This window comes from Hibiscus syriacus, unplaced genomic scaffold, assembly GCF_006381635.1.
Source record: "Hibiscus syriacus cultivar Baekdansim isolate YM2019G1 unplaced genomic scaffold, ASM638163v2 tig00111792_pilon, whole genome shotgun sequence".
Taxonomy (NCBI): domain Eukaryota; kingdom Viridiplantae; phylum Streptophyta; class Magnoliopsida; order Malvales; family Malvaceae; genus Hibiscus; species Hibiscus syriacus.
The window spans coordinates 292127-309664 of record NW_024063179.1 but is presented as its reverse complement, the minus strand read 5'-3'; the positions used below and the strand labels follow the sequence as shown (position 1 = coordinate 309664).

General features: G+C 33.7%; 1 protein-coding gene and 1 pseudogene across 1 annotated transcript; both read left to right on the top strand.

The window, feature by feature from the left end:
• The first annotated feature begins 5366 nt into the window (after positions 1–5366).
• On the top strand, positions 5367–8223 carry LOC120170730 (annotated as a pseudogene).
• A 5377-nt stretch (positions 8224–13600) lies between these two features.
• Positions 13601–15066, top strand: LOC120170731 (uncharacterized protein At4g19900-like). The gene has a single exon (XM_039178615.1). The coding sequence runs from the start codon at positions 13674–13676 to the stop codon at positions 15039–15041; it is 1368 nt and encodes a 455-aa protein (XP_039034546.1). The 5' UTR covers positions 13601–13673; the 3' UTR covers positions 15042–15066.
• Positions 15067–17538: the final 2472 nt, after the last annotated feature.

Sequence of the window (17538 nt, the reverse complement as noted above, 5' to 3'; positions counted from 1 at the left end):
AAAATACTAGCAGACTTTTCAGATTTAACTCTAGTCTCTAACAGAACAAAAAACATCCAACTTATTTTGATTAGCTCTTCTAAGAACAATTTCTTGTTTGAGAGGACAGTTTAGTCCTCTAACATTCTAAAAGGCAATGATCATTGGGAAGAAATGTCTAGGTCCACTACCACCAACTTCAACATTGTTAGCTTTTCTAAGTTTGTCTTTCTTCTTTAGTTTAAGTTCTTTTACAATGCTAACTACTCCTAAGGATGTTGCTCTAATCTTTCTTTGATGGCCTTCAGAAGCAGCAGGAATAACATCAACAGTACTCAGGATTGCAAATCTATTTTTTGATCCAGAAATATCAATTTTAGTTTTGTTCTTTTTCTGGTCTTCCCCTACCCCTTTTAGGAACAGAACGCTTAGAAACATTTATCTCCTCAGGAAGAGAGTCAACAGATTCATAATTAGTAAGTTCTTTCTCTTCATTGGGGTTTTTCAATACTGCAAGTTCCTGTGTTACTTCAACAGAGTCATTAGGCCTATTGTTAATGTCTTCCACATAATTAGATACTTGCATTTTTTTTCCTGCAGAAACTCAATACAACCAACAACAGTTTCTGCTACTGTAATAGTAGAGTTATCTTCTTTCTTTTTCCAGACTTGTAATTTAACAAATGTAGAGTTTTTTAGCACATTACAGTTCTTGTCATAGTGACCAAATACATTGCATTTGCTGCAACGAGAAGTGAGCTAAGGCACTTCAACCACAACTGCAGTGGATTGCCCATCTTTAAAAATAACATCTACATATTTTGGGATAGCATCTTTAACTCCTAATTCAATGTAGATTTTTGCATACTCTAAGTGGGATTTAGCAGTAGTTACAGTGTCCATAGATAAAGAAATTCCTATGGCACTAGCAATATAGCTCAATCCAGCCCTTGAAAACAACTCGAGTGGAACATTGTAGAGGTGCACCCAGACAGTAATCTTAGAAAGATCAAAGTTAAGACGTTTCATGTTAGACTCCCATTTTCTAAGAATCAAGGGTTTATTAAAGATTTGCCATGGTCCATTCTCGAGGACCCAATCTCTAGCAGATTCAGATTGAAAAGAGAAAACATATAGATTATTGCCCGCGAAGCTAACCTGAACTTTGCCTCCTGCTAGAGCTTTCTTCCACATATTATCCACGATACGTTGCATAACAACAAAGTTTGGAGCAGCACCGAGAAATTGCCCTACAAGTGAGAGTTGCCATTCAGAGATTCCAACTTCAAACACCTCAGGAAGGGATGGACAATTGGGATCCCATCTCGAACCCTAGGGGTAGAAATCCAGATTATGCCCAGATGAACTCCCAAATAGTTTCCTTCAGTTCATCGCCAACACAAAAGAGAATAAAAAACCAGACAAGAACAGAAGGGCAAGACCATCGAGAAATCTTCGAGGAGAAGGGAAGAGGACATCGAAGACATGACGAAGATTTTCTGATTATCGTTAGCCCTGCTAACGTGCACCCAGAGAAAGGAAATGAGAAGGTTGGGCAGTGGAGGTAGGGGAAAGAGGGGTATTTTAGGGATATTGCTTATTTTATTTTTTATTTGATTTTCATTTATTTAAATAAAGAAAATAAAAAAATATGGGTTGATGTGCCATGTTTTGATAGGTCAACGTAATTTTTTTAACGATGTTAACGGTTTGAAGTAAATAGGGTAACGATTTAAAGTTAATGGGGTAAAACGTTCTGAAAAATACTTTAAGGGGCAACTTGATACAAAAGGCATAGTTTAGGGCGCAATGCTGCATTTAAGCATTAAATTTATTTTAAATTAAAAAGGTAAATTAAGTATTTCTTATATCTTTAATTATATATATTTATTGGTAGGTTTAAATTTTCTTTCTTTTTAATCTTTGTTTTGATTCAACTCAATTCTTCGATGACTATTAATTTTTATTATTAAATATTAATAAAAAAATATATTTCATCAGTTAAGTTTAAATATTTGAATAATTCTTCCATTTAATATTATATTTTAATTCTATTTTGATCATTCAACTGGTTTTTTTATAAAATTATCATTGATATTATATTTTAATTCTATTTTATCATTAATTATTAAAATTAATATAAATGGTGATGAAACTTGATATAATAATAAATTGAGTGTTATATATTTTATTGATTTAGTCTAAATTCTATTAATTTGATCACCATCTTAAATATTTGAGTAAAACTCAAAATTTCCTCTCTTTTCCTCTCTCCTTGTTCCTTTGTGACTTCTCTAATTCTAATTTTATTTGTCATTAAAATTTATTTATCAAAATTCTCTAATTTTTATAAACATTAATCACCCAATTCTCATTTCAAATTTCAACTATTAATCAATTCCATTCCAAAGTTATGAACTTTCCCATCCTAATCTAACAATTTATCTTAACCCTAAAGGAATCAAAAGAACAAAGATGAAAAAAAATTAAAAGGGGAAAAAGGAAGAGAAAGTTTCCATATTTGTTAATCTTTAGGCATGTAAATTTATTAAAAAATATATTGAAAAAATCAAACCCATGATTTATTTATTTGTTACAATTTAAAACAAGAATTATGAATCTATAAAAGAAGACAAAAGACCGAAACTAAGAGAAATTATTTTTAAAAAAAAATTATAAATTCTAAATTCTAAAATTAAAATTATCATTATATCTTGTTATATCACTATTTTTTGAATTTTAATAAAATTTAATGATGGATGTTTAAAATAAAATAAAAATAATATTAGGGACGATTTTATAAAAAGAAGATAAACAAACAATACAAAAAAATCCATGAATAAGTATCTATTATTTATTTGGTACATAAGTTTGCCACTTGTTATAAAAGTGATACCTATTCTTTTAATTAATTTGGTACGTGAATTTATCATTTTTATAAATTTGGTGGTTGTATTTTTATTTTCCAATTTGGTATCTACTTTTTTGATACTACACACCTGGTACTTATATTTGTCAAACAAGCGTATAATGTCTGAAAAATATAGGTACCAATTGGTAAAAAAGAAAATAAAGATACCAAATTTGTAAAGGTGATAAATTTAGATATTAAATATAGGTATTAAATTGATTAAAAATATAGATACCAAATGTAAAAAGTGTTAAACTTGGGTGCCAAATAGTATATTAAGCCTTTCATAAACAGGCCCAAATTTGCATTCAAAATTGGGTTAAAAAAGGTTTAAATATACAAAAGGTGCCCAACGTGCCGTTTTTCTAGTTCAATGCTTAACATTTTTTTTATTTCAGTTTGGTGTCTAACGTTTCATTCTGTTACTCAAAATGGGTCATACTGTGACGGACCGTCAGTTTTCTCTTTTAAATGACACGTGTCACAATCTGATAATTTTAAAAAATTTGTTTTTAAAAATAAATATTAAAAATATTATTATATTTGTAAAAAAAATACTCTTATTTCTTTTAAATTACAAAAAAGCCCAAATCCTAACACTGAAGCTTTCCCACAAAGGCGAACGGCGAGAACGACGACTACGGCGTGACCCACCGGTTGGGTTTTGAGCAGACGAGGACGAGGAAGCTAAATATGGTGGCGGTGAGGCGAACAGAGTTCCGAAGCGGCCGGAATCATCCAAAATCCGAGGCATCGGGGTGGGTTTTCGGCGAAACTTCAAGGGCTTGATTCCGGCGAACGGCGACGGATATGCACGAATTGTTTTGGGAGTTTTGAGATGACTGTGATGAAGAAGCTAACTATGGTTGCGGTGAGGCGAACGGAGGTCCAAGGCGGTCGGAATCGTCCAAAATCCAAGGCATCATATGGGTTTTTGACTAAACTTTAAGGGCTCGATTCCGACGAACGTCGATTGCTATCCACAAATTATTTTGGGGGCTTTGATCATGACAGCGAGGCACTTCGATTGGGCTAGGCGGTGACAGGTACGGACGAACGACGGCGGCGGTCGACGTGGGTTTAGTGGTTGAAATGAAAGTTTTTAATGGGTTTATTTCGAAATTAATGTGTTTTCTTTTCTTAAAATATATATAATTTTTAATTTTAATATGAATATTATCACAAACTTAAAATGGATGGATGAGAAACTATGTTACACATGTATGACAATTTAATGTCATTTTAAGTATTTAATATGTTTTTAAGATAAGTACGAGATGAATACAATTTGGATATATATTAAGGACGTCCCATATAAAACGACTATAATTAATTAGATATGTTATGAAGATTTTTAGAGATATATAAGGGATCACGTTTGATCTTCCCGCGTTTATATACAACTATTTTTTATATTTAACTTCAAAAAGATATAAAAATAATTTTGAATAAGAAATTAAATATAATTTTGAAGTCTGAAATATTAGTTGACTTACGATGAATTTTTGGATTAGAATTAGATACTTTTGATTAGAGTGCTTTTTTAAGTATGAATCGTCTTTCATTTACATTTAATTTTTAAAAAAATTTAAAAATAAAAAATTATATATTTTTTAAAAAAAGAAAACACATTAATTTCGAAATAACCTCAAAACTTTGAAAACCTTCATTTCAACTCATAAACCCAAACCGACCGACGCCGCCGCTCGTTCGTGCCTATCACCGCCCATCCCAATCGAAGCTCCTCGCCGCCATGATCAAAGCCCCAAAACAATTCGTGGATAGCCATCGCTGTTTGCTGGAATCGAGCCCTTAAAGTTTCACCGAAAACCCACCCCGACGCCTCGGATTTTGGACGATTCCGGTCGCCTCGGACATCCGTTCGCCTCATCGCAACCATAGTTATCTTCCTCTTCACCGTCATCTCAAAACTCCTAAAACAATTCGTGCATATCTGTCACCGTTCGCCGGAATCGAGCCCTTAAAGTTTCGCCGAAAACCCACCCCGACACCTCGGATTTTAGACGATTCCGGTCGTCTCAGACCTCCGTTCGCGTCACCATCACCATATTTAGCTTCCTCGTCGTCGTCCGCTCAAAACCCAACCAGCGGGTCACAACGTAGCAGCCGTTCTCGCCGTCTTCCACCTTGGGTAAGCTTCAGTGTTAGGATTTGGGCTCTTTCGTAATTTAAAAGAAATAAGGGGTTTTTATTATATTTTTTAAAATTGCCCGATTGTGACACGTGTCACTTAATGGAGAAAACAAATGGTCCGTCACGGCATGACTCATTTTGAGTAACGGAATGAAAAGTTAGACACCAAACTGAAACGAAAAAAAAGCGTTAGGTACTAAACTGAAAAAATGGACATACTTAGGGCACTTTTGTATATTTAAGCCTTAAAGAAAACAATCTAAAACCAATAGCTGATAGCATAAATGGTCATAACTAAATTCAAAATCCAAATTCAAATTTACGTTCTTCCCTCACTTAACCTTTGATTTCTCTCTCGAGATTCAGATAAAAAAAATCTCAACGAAAACGATAACTTCTTCGCGATACCCAGGTTAGTCTTTGTTTCTCGCCCTTCCTTTACCCTCATTGTATTTGTATTTAGGATTTATTCATATCTCTAACGTTAAGTCGGTGCCGCCTCCGTCACTTCGTCGGCGACGGTATCATACCTTTTCCTTTCGTTTTTGTTTTGAAATTCGCGGTGGTTGCAGAGAATAAGAAAGAAAATTATTTTTTTCAGTTTATCTGGCTTAGATCTGGTTGATTTATTTTAAAACTTCTATGACGTTTGTTGATTGATTATGTGATTCACCATTAATAATGGTAAAAGAGCTGAAGAAGAAAGCTGGATGAACAAGTTAACGTTACAGATCTCTTTAGCTGCTAGTGTATTTCCAATTGAAATTGTTTTACTGTAGAAGAGGTCACCGATTATTAGAGCATATATGAGCTTATATTGTGTAAGAAAACCTTGCTATCGAGTATAAGCGCTTGCTTTCTGTCTGTTTTAATAGATTATCTTTTCATAATTCCGATGTAGATGCGTAACGACATTCCCTTTGTATATGTATAGGCACCCCAGCATGCGCACATTTACATATATTTTATTAACGTTAAAACCGGTTTACTAAAACTTTTTAATTGGTTGCAGAGGTGAAACAAGTGTCACAGTGTAGAAGGGTGCGCGGGTGATCATGTCAGACTTAGAAAATTTGCTTCTCGAGGCAGCTGGTAGAACAGGTACTGGAGGGAGAAACCGACAGTCGCATCCACCAGCTAAAAGGCAACATGAGGATTCATATTCAGATGGGGGAAGTGACTCTAGGGTTGATGATTCGGATGATGATCATGGCTATGCAAGTAGAAAACCATCTGGGTCGCAAGTTCCATTGAAGAAGAGCCTGGACCCTGCTGGAAGAGATGATGATCAGGGCAGTTAGGAAGGTGATTACAATGATGCTAGTTCTAGCCATGAGCGTGACAGAAGTGACGAATCTGATGTTGGTGATGATCTTTACAAGAACGAGGAAGACAGGCGTCAGCTGGCACAGTTGACTGAACCGGAAAGAGAAATGATTTTGTCGGAACGTGCAGATAAGAGAGGTGATAAGAAATTTACTGAAAAGATTAGATCGAAGCGGGAAAACTATGGGCCTAGTCGGTCACGGAGAGAGACTCCACCTCTTCCTTCTTCACGTGGAGTGCGGTCATCAGCTAGATCTGCAGATAGGGCTGCTGCTAAGGATGATGCCCTGAATGAGTTGCGAGCAAAACGAATGAAACAGCAAGATCCAGAGGCACATGGTAAGTTGAGAGATGCATCTAGAGGCAGTTCTGGTGGCAGGGGTTCATCACCTGTCAAGAGGAAACCCTTCATTGCATCGAGTCTAAGTAGCTCTAGCCAGAGTGAGAGTGAAAGTAGGCCTAACAGTGAAGATGAGGGATTGACTGGGGATGACAGAATGTCTGATAGTGAGGATGAGACAGGGACATGGGGGCCAGATGGACCAACATTCAATGATATTAAAGAAATTACTATCAGAAGGTCAAAACTCGCAAAATGTTTTATGGAGCCATTTTTTAGGATTTTATTGTGGGTTGTTTTGTAAGAGTTGGTATTGGAAGGTCGAAAAGTTGCCCTATCTACCGGCTCTGCATGGTGTGAAATGTTGATGCCACTGATCCTGATCGGACATACAAATTAGAAATGAAAGTGGAGGCCGGATGGCAGATAAGTACTTTAAACAATTGGCTATGATTTCAGACTCCCAACCACAAGAGGAGGAGTTTAGACAGTTGGTTAGGGAGGTGGAGCGAAGTGGAGGCCGGATGCCAAGCAAGCAAGATGTATTGGAAAAGAAAGAAGCATTACAGAAGGCCAGAACTTTTGTTTACTCAGCAGCTACTGTAAAGCAGATGTTGCAGGAGAAAAAGTCATCCTCATCTAGACCGTTGAACGTTGCCGCTGAGAAGGGACCTGGAAATTGCACAAAGCAAGCATGACGAGGCAGAGGTTGAGAGGATTAAGAAGAGACTGCATCAACTGGAGGCTTCCCGTCAGTCACAGGATAAAGATGTCAAGGCTATTAGGTTGGCTGAGATGAACAGAAAGAACAGAGTTGAGAATTTCAAGAATGCATCAGGGTTGAAACCCGTAAACACTGCTTTAAAAGCAGGGGAGGCCGGTTATGATCCCTTTTCAAGAAGGTGGACTAGATCAAGGAATTACTATAATGTGAAGGCTCCTGGAAGAGATGTAGCGGCGGTGACTAATGATGACACAAATGGCAATGGAAATGCAAGTGCTGCTGCTGTAGAAGCTGGCAGGGCAGCCACGGCAGCTGCATTGCAAGAAGCTGCTGGCTCAGGGAAATTGGTCAACACAAGTGCCCCTGTCCATGAAGGGACAGAATCCAACATGCTACACAACTTTGAGCATCCAATCTCATTGGAAGCACTTCGGAAGTTTGGTGGTCACGAAAGTGCTGTGTTGGGATTCATGGCCAGGAAACAAAGGATAGAAGCAATCGTCGGATGCGGAGTCCCCAAGAATGACGGGAGGAGACATGCTCTTACCTTGACTGTCAGTGACCATAAAAAAAGAAGATGGCTTCTTTAGAAGGTAATAATAAATGTTCTCTCATCTCGGCTCTTCTTTAAGAGGAAAGCTCAACTGTTGGTGACTACAGTGCCAGCATATTGTTTTAATTGTTTTGTGTGAATATGTATGTTGTCTTTCGGTTTATAAAATTATGGTTCGACTGCTACCAGCTGATATCAAAATTCTGAAGTTTCTTTTGTAGTGCCAAACAAATGAAAAAAGAAACATGCAGGATATAACATTCTATACCTAAGACGAAAGGGGGGGGATATATGATATAATGTGTTTAGCATACATTATATTGTTCAAATTCTATCATTAGTCCTTGTACTATATATAACTTGTGTATTCTATTAGGGTTAGTCGTAGTCCTTTTAGTTCATGTATTTTATCATGGTCAATTTTAGTTCCATGAACATGTCGAATATCCAAATTTTTGTTATAATTTATGTATAGTACAGAGAGTGATTTATTATATTTATATTTAATAATATTTTATTAGAAATAAATACAGAATATCTTGCAGACGAAATGATCGTGAAGTTTAGTAAATAAAGCCAATAATGACGTGAAGGGCTAACAGGCAAGGCAACTGGTTCTACCCATTTGACAAATACAGAGAAAGAGGCCTTTTACAAGTCACAAATACACCAATCATTAAGATGTCAATTATGGTGGAAGGAATTCTTTATACAACTCATAACAAAAGAGATAAGGTGGACGTGAGATCCAAAGATACCCATTGTCGGGTAAATCCACAAACGGGCGCTCCATGTACAGGCACAACCACCACGAAACGAAACAAAGTACTCGTTAAAGTTTCATGGCGGATTCGGATTCTCTTTTGAGATGAATATCAGTTCTCCAAGAAAAACATTATTGAGGTCCTTTCTTATGTTATCTTTATCTTTCATCGTTTTCATTGTTTTTCATAGTGTTTCGGTGATCGAAATTCTCTTTTTTGGGTAGAAGAATTCTTTTTTTTTAGTATAATCAAAATTCATGTGTTTGCAAACATAAAAATATCCTAAAATCAATAAGAAATACTAGTTACATGATTGTGAATGAAAAGCAATCATTTTATGTTTATATCATGATCTTGCTTGATTCTTGGGATTGAGTTGACATTCTAACAAGGCTTAAAATAAAAATAGGTATTCAAATTATATATTCTTTTTGCTTTAAGTATAAAAATTATTTTTTCCATCAAATTAAGTACTTAAACTATCATATTTAAACATTTTAAGTCTTATCACTTTCTTAGATAAATTTCTATTTTATTACCCAAGAAGCAGCCCAAATGCTGCAACAAGAAACAAACATATAACAACCACCCCTTAAGGAGACTGAATCCCCCAAGCTACACAAAAGACTTGATTAACAACATCATACCTAAAGACTTTTTTATGAACCTTTATCCTAACAATTCCTTTTATCTTATCAACAATATCATCTACATAATTAGCAACACCTCGAAACTACCTATTAATTCATTTCCTCTCCTATACAGTATATATAAGCACACCAAACCACTTTCAATGTATATATACAAGGATCGATTTATCTTTGAGATGAATAATCGTCCATCTGAGCTCCTTCTCCCAGCTCCCCATAGCCCTACACATAGGGGTGTAAACGAGCCGAGTCAAGCTCAAGTATTGCCAAGCTCGACTCGAACTCGAAAACTTTAAATGTAAGCTCGACTCGACTCGAAAACTAGCGAGTCTAAAATCTTTAAGCTCAACTCAAACTCGAAAGATAATATTAAAATTCGACTTGAACTCGAAAAGGCTCAAATTCAAAGAAAAATTCAAAAGTTCGATTGAAGCTCAGAATTCAAGCTCGATTCAAGCTCGACGGGTTAATGTTGATTTGCTGAAAACCTATCCCATTTTGTACACTCACTTTACCCCTTATTCCCCCAAGAACCACTGATGTGGGATATCAACTCACAACAAACTTTTTGCTTCAAGTCTCCGATCAGACCCCTCTTCAGTCGCACCTCCCTCCGCTACATGGTTCCTGTGTCTCTAACTTTTTTCTTATCTTCTTTCATTGCTTCTTTAATATTTTATTTAATTTCCATCACTTCTTTGTTTTCATTTGCTTCAGTCAACAGCTGCCGCAGAGAAAGAGAAAGCTCGTGCTAACGTAAGCCTCATTTTTTTTAAAAAATTATTGTTATTCAAACAAGGTTTGGATTTTGGAGTTTAGATTTTAAATCTTTTTGCTGTTATTGTGATTGCCTTTGTAGTGGGTACATCAGTTGAATGCTCCACTCGAGGAAATCGATCCTGAAATTGCTAACATAATCGAACTCGACAAAGCTTGGCAATGGAAGATATTTACTTTCTAGGCAGCATATAGCTTATCCTGTATCTGTTTCATTATTGTAGTCAATGTTCAGTCACTTTTTTGATCTCCTGCTAACTTTCAAGTTTAAACTACATTGTTGAAACCTTATGAATGAATTATGGCACTAGATTTACCCCATGGTGGACATCTTTCACATGGTTATCAGGTGCTTATCATTTCCATTAACTAAGAGCTTTTCTGGTGAATTTGGTTACATTTTTGTCTTCTCTTGTTAATTCTAATTGTATTTTTTCTGCATTTATTTTCTAAAGAACTAACGTATCAGGAGGCAACATTACTTTAAGGCTATTCAACTGGTGCTACTGTGTTTGAAATTCAAAATTTAAAGTCTTCTTTGCATTATAAAGAAGATATCTTCTGTGTCCATATTCTTTGAGACAATGCCATATAGATTGGATGAGAGTACATGTTACATTGACTATGATCAGGTAGCTCCTCTTTCATTCTGTTTTATGTATCTACACTTGCGTAACTGTATATTGTACAAAACCAGGGATGCACCTGTTGATCAATGTTTTGTTTACTTTCCACAATCCTTTCAAGATTCACAGCTGGAACTTGTGTGGAATATTTGATATGTGTCGCATCTTTTAAGCATAATTTGACATATAAAAGAGAAATCTATATCTTTATAGTTAGATTTTCAATTGAGCAGTTTGAATTTTCAGATGTATGGAACTTGCTTGCATCTTAAATCAAATTCGATGCAGCTGTCAAATTAGCCTTAAAAATCGATACCGAGATGAAAGGTATACTTTTCTGTTTATTCAATAGCCTGAAGGGCAATATTTTTATATGTTGTAAAAATGGAATATATGCTCGCACATTTCCCTTGAATTACTATTAATCCAGGAACAAAGTTGAAGGATTTTGTAGCAATCTTGGAATCAGATATGAACTTTCAATCTGAAATCGCTAAGCTCTGAAAAAAAGTCGAGGAGTACGCGAAGCAATTTCCGACCATCGGTTTTTAGAAGGAAAAAATGAAATACAAGGACTAAGGAAAGGTTTGCCAGTTCTAAAGAAGTATGTGAACTGTTGTTGTTCCTGCATATTGTTGGTTTGATGTGTTGTAGAACTAATTATGAATTAGACTTTGTATTATTACAATTGTATATTCTTGTTGTTTTAATGTGATAAACCCTTTAATTATATATTTTAACACTATTATTATTATTACAATGTTATGTACTATTATTGTTTTAATGTGGTGTACTATTAATTAAACCTACATAATATTTATAAACTTTGATAATATATTTTTAATCAATTATTAATATTATATCAAATAAACCTACATAATATTAATTATATGTTGAAATTCATTTCTAAAAATACGAATGAATAAGCATCATGAAGATTTTAAACATAAAATAGTGTATTTATAACACAATCAACATAAATTATTAATATTATCTAAACATAAGTATGCGAATGATTTATTTAGAGTCGCATAACATCATTTTGTATAATTTGTATGTTATCTTCATGTGCATAATTTAACCCTTATCACATAATCGAATTAAGGGCTTAAGGATTAGGGTTTAGTATTTATGGTTTAGGGTTTAGTATTTATGGTTTAGGGTTTAATGCTTAGAAATTAGGGTTTATGTTTTAGTGTTTATGAATTAGGGATTAGGGATTAATGTTTAGGGTTTAAGATTTAGAGATTAGGTATTAGGGATTATGGTTTAGGTTTTTATTTTAGAGTTTAGGATTTATTACAAATACATTAAATAATCGACTTGGTACTGATTTATGAGGTAAGTACAGTATAATATATTGATATTAAATGCTCAAACTCTTTATATTTATGATATTTAAACCCGAAACCTCAAAATATAACAACAATTTAAAAAAATAGTTATTAAAAATATTATCATTAGAAATATATTAAATATTTGTCATTAGATAAATAATTTTTTATTAATTTAAAATAAATATAATAATATTTATTCAAAAATAATTTTTAACCATTTTTAATTTTTCTATTGTTTGGTTGTTTTTTCTTATTTTTTATTTTATTTTTCTACGTTGTCAAGTACTTGTGCAGTAAAAAATTAAAAAAGAAAGAAAAAAATCAATCAAACACGTGTAATTTAATATGTGCTTAATTAAATGAGCTTTTATTTTTCTTTCAGTAATATACAATGTAACAATTGGACTTGGACTGGTTAATTAAAAAAATTAAAATTTGAGGGTAGTTGTATTATAGAATTTTTAATATATTTTTAAAATTTTATAATTATCAATAGTGTATTTTCAATAATGTAATTTTAAAAAATCTAAAATTATAATATAACATTTTTTTTCGAGCTGCTCACGAGCTTTTCGAGTAGAGTATCGAGTAGCTCGTTTCGGCTCGTTAAGAATTCGAGTGGAGCTCGAGCTCGAGTCGAGTCCATTCGATCTGAGTATTTATCTTGCCTTGATCGAGTCGATCTCGAGTAACTTACGATCTTTCTCGTCTCATTTACAACTCTATCTACACACCCTACAAAGCCCAGGGACTCCTTTGAGAATGAGCACTCAAAGAAATGTGGTCCCGCCAAAATTAGGGACTTAAAAAAAATCATAGTTTGGAGATTAATTTTGACCAAAAAATAATTTAAATATTTAAAGTGATTACATATAATAATTTAATAACATAGTTTAACCAAAAAAATAGTTTAAGTATTTTTAAAATATATATATACAATTTAAGTACCTATTTTTAGTTTTAAGCCTTCTAAAAATTATAAAACAAATACTAACAAACATTATTCAATAGTGACCATTAATTTCCACTATTTTTGATGAATTGAGAGCACAAATTGAGATGAACTGACCACTATTATAAGTCAGTGATCCAGTTTATTTTCTTCACATGAAAAGATTCACCTCATACATTTATAATTAAGGCCATAATATATTTTAAATCTTCGAACTCTAAAAAAATATTTTAATTCTTAATTTGTAAAATCATTATTTTTATAAAAAATTGAACTAATTAATAAAAAGTAAAAAGTAACTTATTCTTAATAATTTTTTTTATATATTTTTACAATTTTTAATAATGTAAATAAATTTATATTTTTTACAAATTAAACATTTTGTAGTTAAATAAAATTATCAGGGATTAAAAGTTATTTTACCTTAAAAATGGAAATGAGATAAGTATACCCTTTTGGGGCATTAAAAGCACCAATAAAAGCACTTCAGGGTTGGAGTCTTACTTCTTCGCTCACATTTTTTGGTTCCAAAGTCCGGACCATCTTCTTCTTCCTTTTGTCTTCTGCAACTACCATTGATATGTTCATTTCTTTTCTTAAACTTCTTTATCTACAAAAGAAACGAATGCTCCCAAAAACGGAAAAAATGTTTCAAATGAAAAAAGTTCACCATAATTTCCAGTACACCAAAACTTCAGCCTTTGGCTTTGGGTTTCTCTTGTCCACTTCATTTCTAGGTCTTTTCCTCCTAGTCCTCTTAGCTTACAATGGCTTCTCCGTTTTCACAATCAACCTCCCCGCTCCCGCCAAGTCTTCACCGGAGCCCGCCAATTTCTTGCCTGAGAATTTCCCCGGTGGCAAAACGGTGAAAAAGCTACAATCATCCTCGGTGATGTATGCAGTCAAAGAAGAAAACACACCTTTTGTTTCAAAGATCCATTTGTCTCTTTTACCAAAATCAAACGTTTCAATGGCTGCCAAGCTAAAGCAGCCTCGTTCGAGCCATAAACAGACTCTAAGAGCTTTACATTTAGGTGCTAAAACCAAAGGGTTCTCCTCCAAAATCAAGGGCTTTTTCCAGAATTCAAAGTGTAAGTCTCGGTTCTTCATGACTTGGATTTCTTCATTACATTCATTAGGCGATAGAGAATTGCTTGCCATCGAGAGCGTGTTCAAGTCACACCCCAAAGCTTGCTTAGTCATTGTGTCGAACACTTTGGATTCCAAACTGGGAAACGTCGTTCTAAAGCCATTTTCGGATAAAGGGTTCAGATTGATCGCTATAGCCCCTGATTTTGATGTCATATTCAAGAACACAGACGCGGAATCCTGGTTTAATCGGTTGAAGAAAGGAGATGTCGATCCCGGGGAGGTTTCTTTAGGCCAAAACCTCTCGAATTTGCTCCGACTTGCCTTGATGTACAAGTATGGCGGTGTTTATATCGACACGGATGTTATAATCTTGAAGAGTTTCAATCATCTGCGAAATGTCATCGGTGCTCAATCCATTAACGCTGAAACCAAGAGCTGGAGTAGATTAAACAATGCTGTGCTGATTTTCGATAAACAGCACCCATTGTTGCTCAAGTTCATTCAAGAATTTGCTCTCACTTTTGATGGGAATAAATGGGGTCACAATGGTCCTTACTTGGTTTCCAGGGTGGTTGCCAGAGTCATCGGTAGGCCAGGATTTAACTTCACCGTGATGCCCCCCTCTGCGTTTTATCCTGTCTATTGGAGCCGGATCCGAACCCTGTTTCGACGGCCTAATGATCGGGTTCATTCCGATTGGTTGCATCGAAAACTCGAGGAAATTCGGGGGCAGAGCTACGCCGTTCACCTTTGGAACAGGCAGAGTAGGGAAGTTGGAGTTCAAGAAGGAAGCATTGTTCATCATATTCTATCACATTGTTGCGTCTTCTGCAATTCTTCAACATCAAGTTTGTAAGTATATGTATATGATAAGGTTCAAAATTGTCTCATTAGCTGTGTGCTCCTATTGATTCCAGTGTTGAAGAAAATCAAATGAAAATAAATTCTATACCAAGATATTGACTGTCAGTAATAATGATTTTTTTTATTGAGTGAAAAATGTTAACTTCAACTCATATAAAATGAGATAATAAAATATTATTAATCATTCGATTAATTAATAAATCTCAATAGTGATTTTTTATCGCATATATTGAAGACGTTTGATTCGAGAAAAATATCATTACCAAATAATAACTTATTAACAATAGTAACATTTTTTGTTTGAAATGGTGAGAATGTTATTACGTTCAAATTCTTTGGTAATAAACAATTCACACCACTTAGAACATAAATACCCTTGAAATAATAATTTTTTTTCATACAAATCCTTTTTAATTCTTATTCTTTGTATTTTACTCAAAATCTTAAACTTAATAATAATAACATACAAAGAGTTTAATTTAATAAAATATTAATAAATTTGAATAGTTAAAATTATTTTTATATTTTTAATATTTAGTATATTAATTATTTTACAATTTTATGAGGTGAAATATTATTATTGTAAAAATGTAGTTATTTAAAAAATATTTAATTTAGAGTTATGAAAAATTAGATTTTATATATTAAATATAATATATTTGTCCACTCGAAATCACAACATTATTTTTCATATTATATTATATTATATAATTAAATATGATACTTATGAAATTTATTTAAAATTATAAGTTTGATATACTAATTATATTAATTATATGTTAAATTTATTATTTTTAAAACTTAGATAGGGTAATAATTAAAATGTTTTTATGATATTGTAATAATTAAAATATTTTTATGAGTTTTCATTATGTTAAGATCGAAGAGGCTCAATTGAACAACCGAAAAATATCCAAGAGGGTGAGTTGGTAATAATTATTTAGGAAGTAAGGATAGGAAAAGATAGAAAAAATTGACACAAAGATTTATAGTGGTTCGACTTCTCAACCAAGTCTACCTCTACTACCTTAGCTCCTCACTTAGGATTTTCTAACAAATTCACTAATTTGTTCTTTCTTTTTCAAGGATCAAGAGATAACCTTTTGACAACTGTCGTTTTGATGTCAAATAAAATTCATTCTTCTCGGATAATAAATAAGGAAATACGTAGTATAGAGAAATAAGGGTCGAATCCTCAAGGACTTAGAAAATCACAATTTTATGTTTAAATGGTTCTAACCAGGCAAAAATAGTAAAATGGGGTTTTGTAATATGAGATTTAAATAGTAAAAAAATGATTAAATAAATAAAAGCAATTAAAGTAAAAATAAGAGGGTAAAGATTGTGAATAAATACGGTAAAAATAGCCTCAAGCCTTGCTTTGACTCAATTTCCTTTTGATCATCGAATTAGATTTTCCCTTCGGGATTCACGTCGGTTACTTTGTCTACAAGGGCAATCCATGTGACTCTATCTTGTATACCGAATACCCAAGGCAATTTTTGATTCCGGCTGCGGGAATTGATTCTATCAACATCAATTGTCGTAGATCAATTACCGTTTAAGTTCGTGGCGACCGACTTGGATTGTTGCTTCCATAACGTCAATTCCGATCTCAATTCCCTCTTGGCGAAGTTATGTCGCCAATTGTGTTCCCAGGAAGTCAAATTTGCTTTCTATAAGCCGAATCTTCCTCCCACACATTTAATCGCAACAACCTCTTGACCAAAGTCAATCTTTGATTTTGAAAACTTGTTTTGATTTTAAAAAATAAGCGTAGAGATTGAGAGAGATATTTTGAAGATATTAAGGGTTTGTTTCAATTCTCTCGTTGGAATTGAGTCATCGCGTCAGCTCTCGGCTTATGAAAAATTTAGCTAAGCATGAAAAAAAGTCATACTTAGCATATTAAAAACAAAACTTGAAAATAAAAGAAAAAAGAAAACTTGAAAAGTAAAAAGAGAAAGCTTTAATAAAACTAGAGAGAAAAGAAGATTGTAATTTGAGTGATGAGTTTAGGCTTACACTAAGTGGGTATTTATAGCCTCTCAAATTCTAAGGATAAACAAAGAAAATAAAATAAAATAATCATAAAGATAATTGTTTAATTTAAATTCAAACTTAAAACTAGTCTCCTAATGCAACTCTGCTCGTCCATCTTCTAGAAGGCGTGCGGAGGAAGTCTTTTAGAAACCGTCGCTGACTGGACCTTCTAGAAACCGCCACGTCAGACCGCGTCGTGCCCACGTCTCCAGACGTGACCAAATAATAAAAAAAATCAGAATGCGCCCATTTTGTCACTAATTCTGGAAAGTAAAGACCTACACAAAAACAAGCATTACACAACCAATTCAACAGCAATAATTCTTCAAAATCGAAGAAATAATGAGCAAAGATTAACGATTCTGAACACTCATCAAATTCCCCCCCACTTATCTCATGCTTGTCCTCAAGTATGATTAATCAAATCAGTCAAAAATTTTATTTAC

Coding starts and splice junctions, on each gene's coding strand:
- LOC120170731 (XM_039178615.1), top strand. CDS start 13,674: ATGTTCATTTCTTTTCTTAAACTTCTTTATCTACAAAAGAAACGAATG.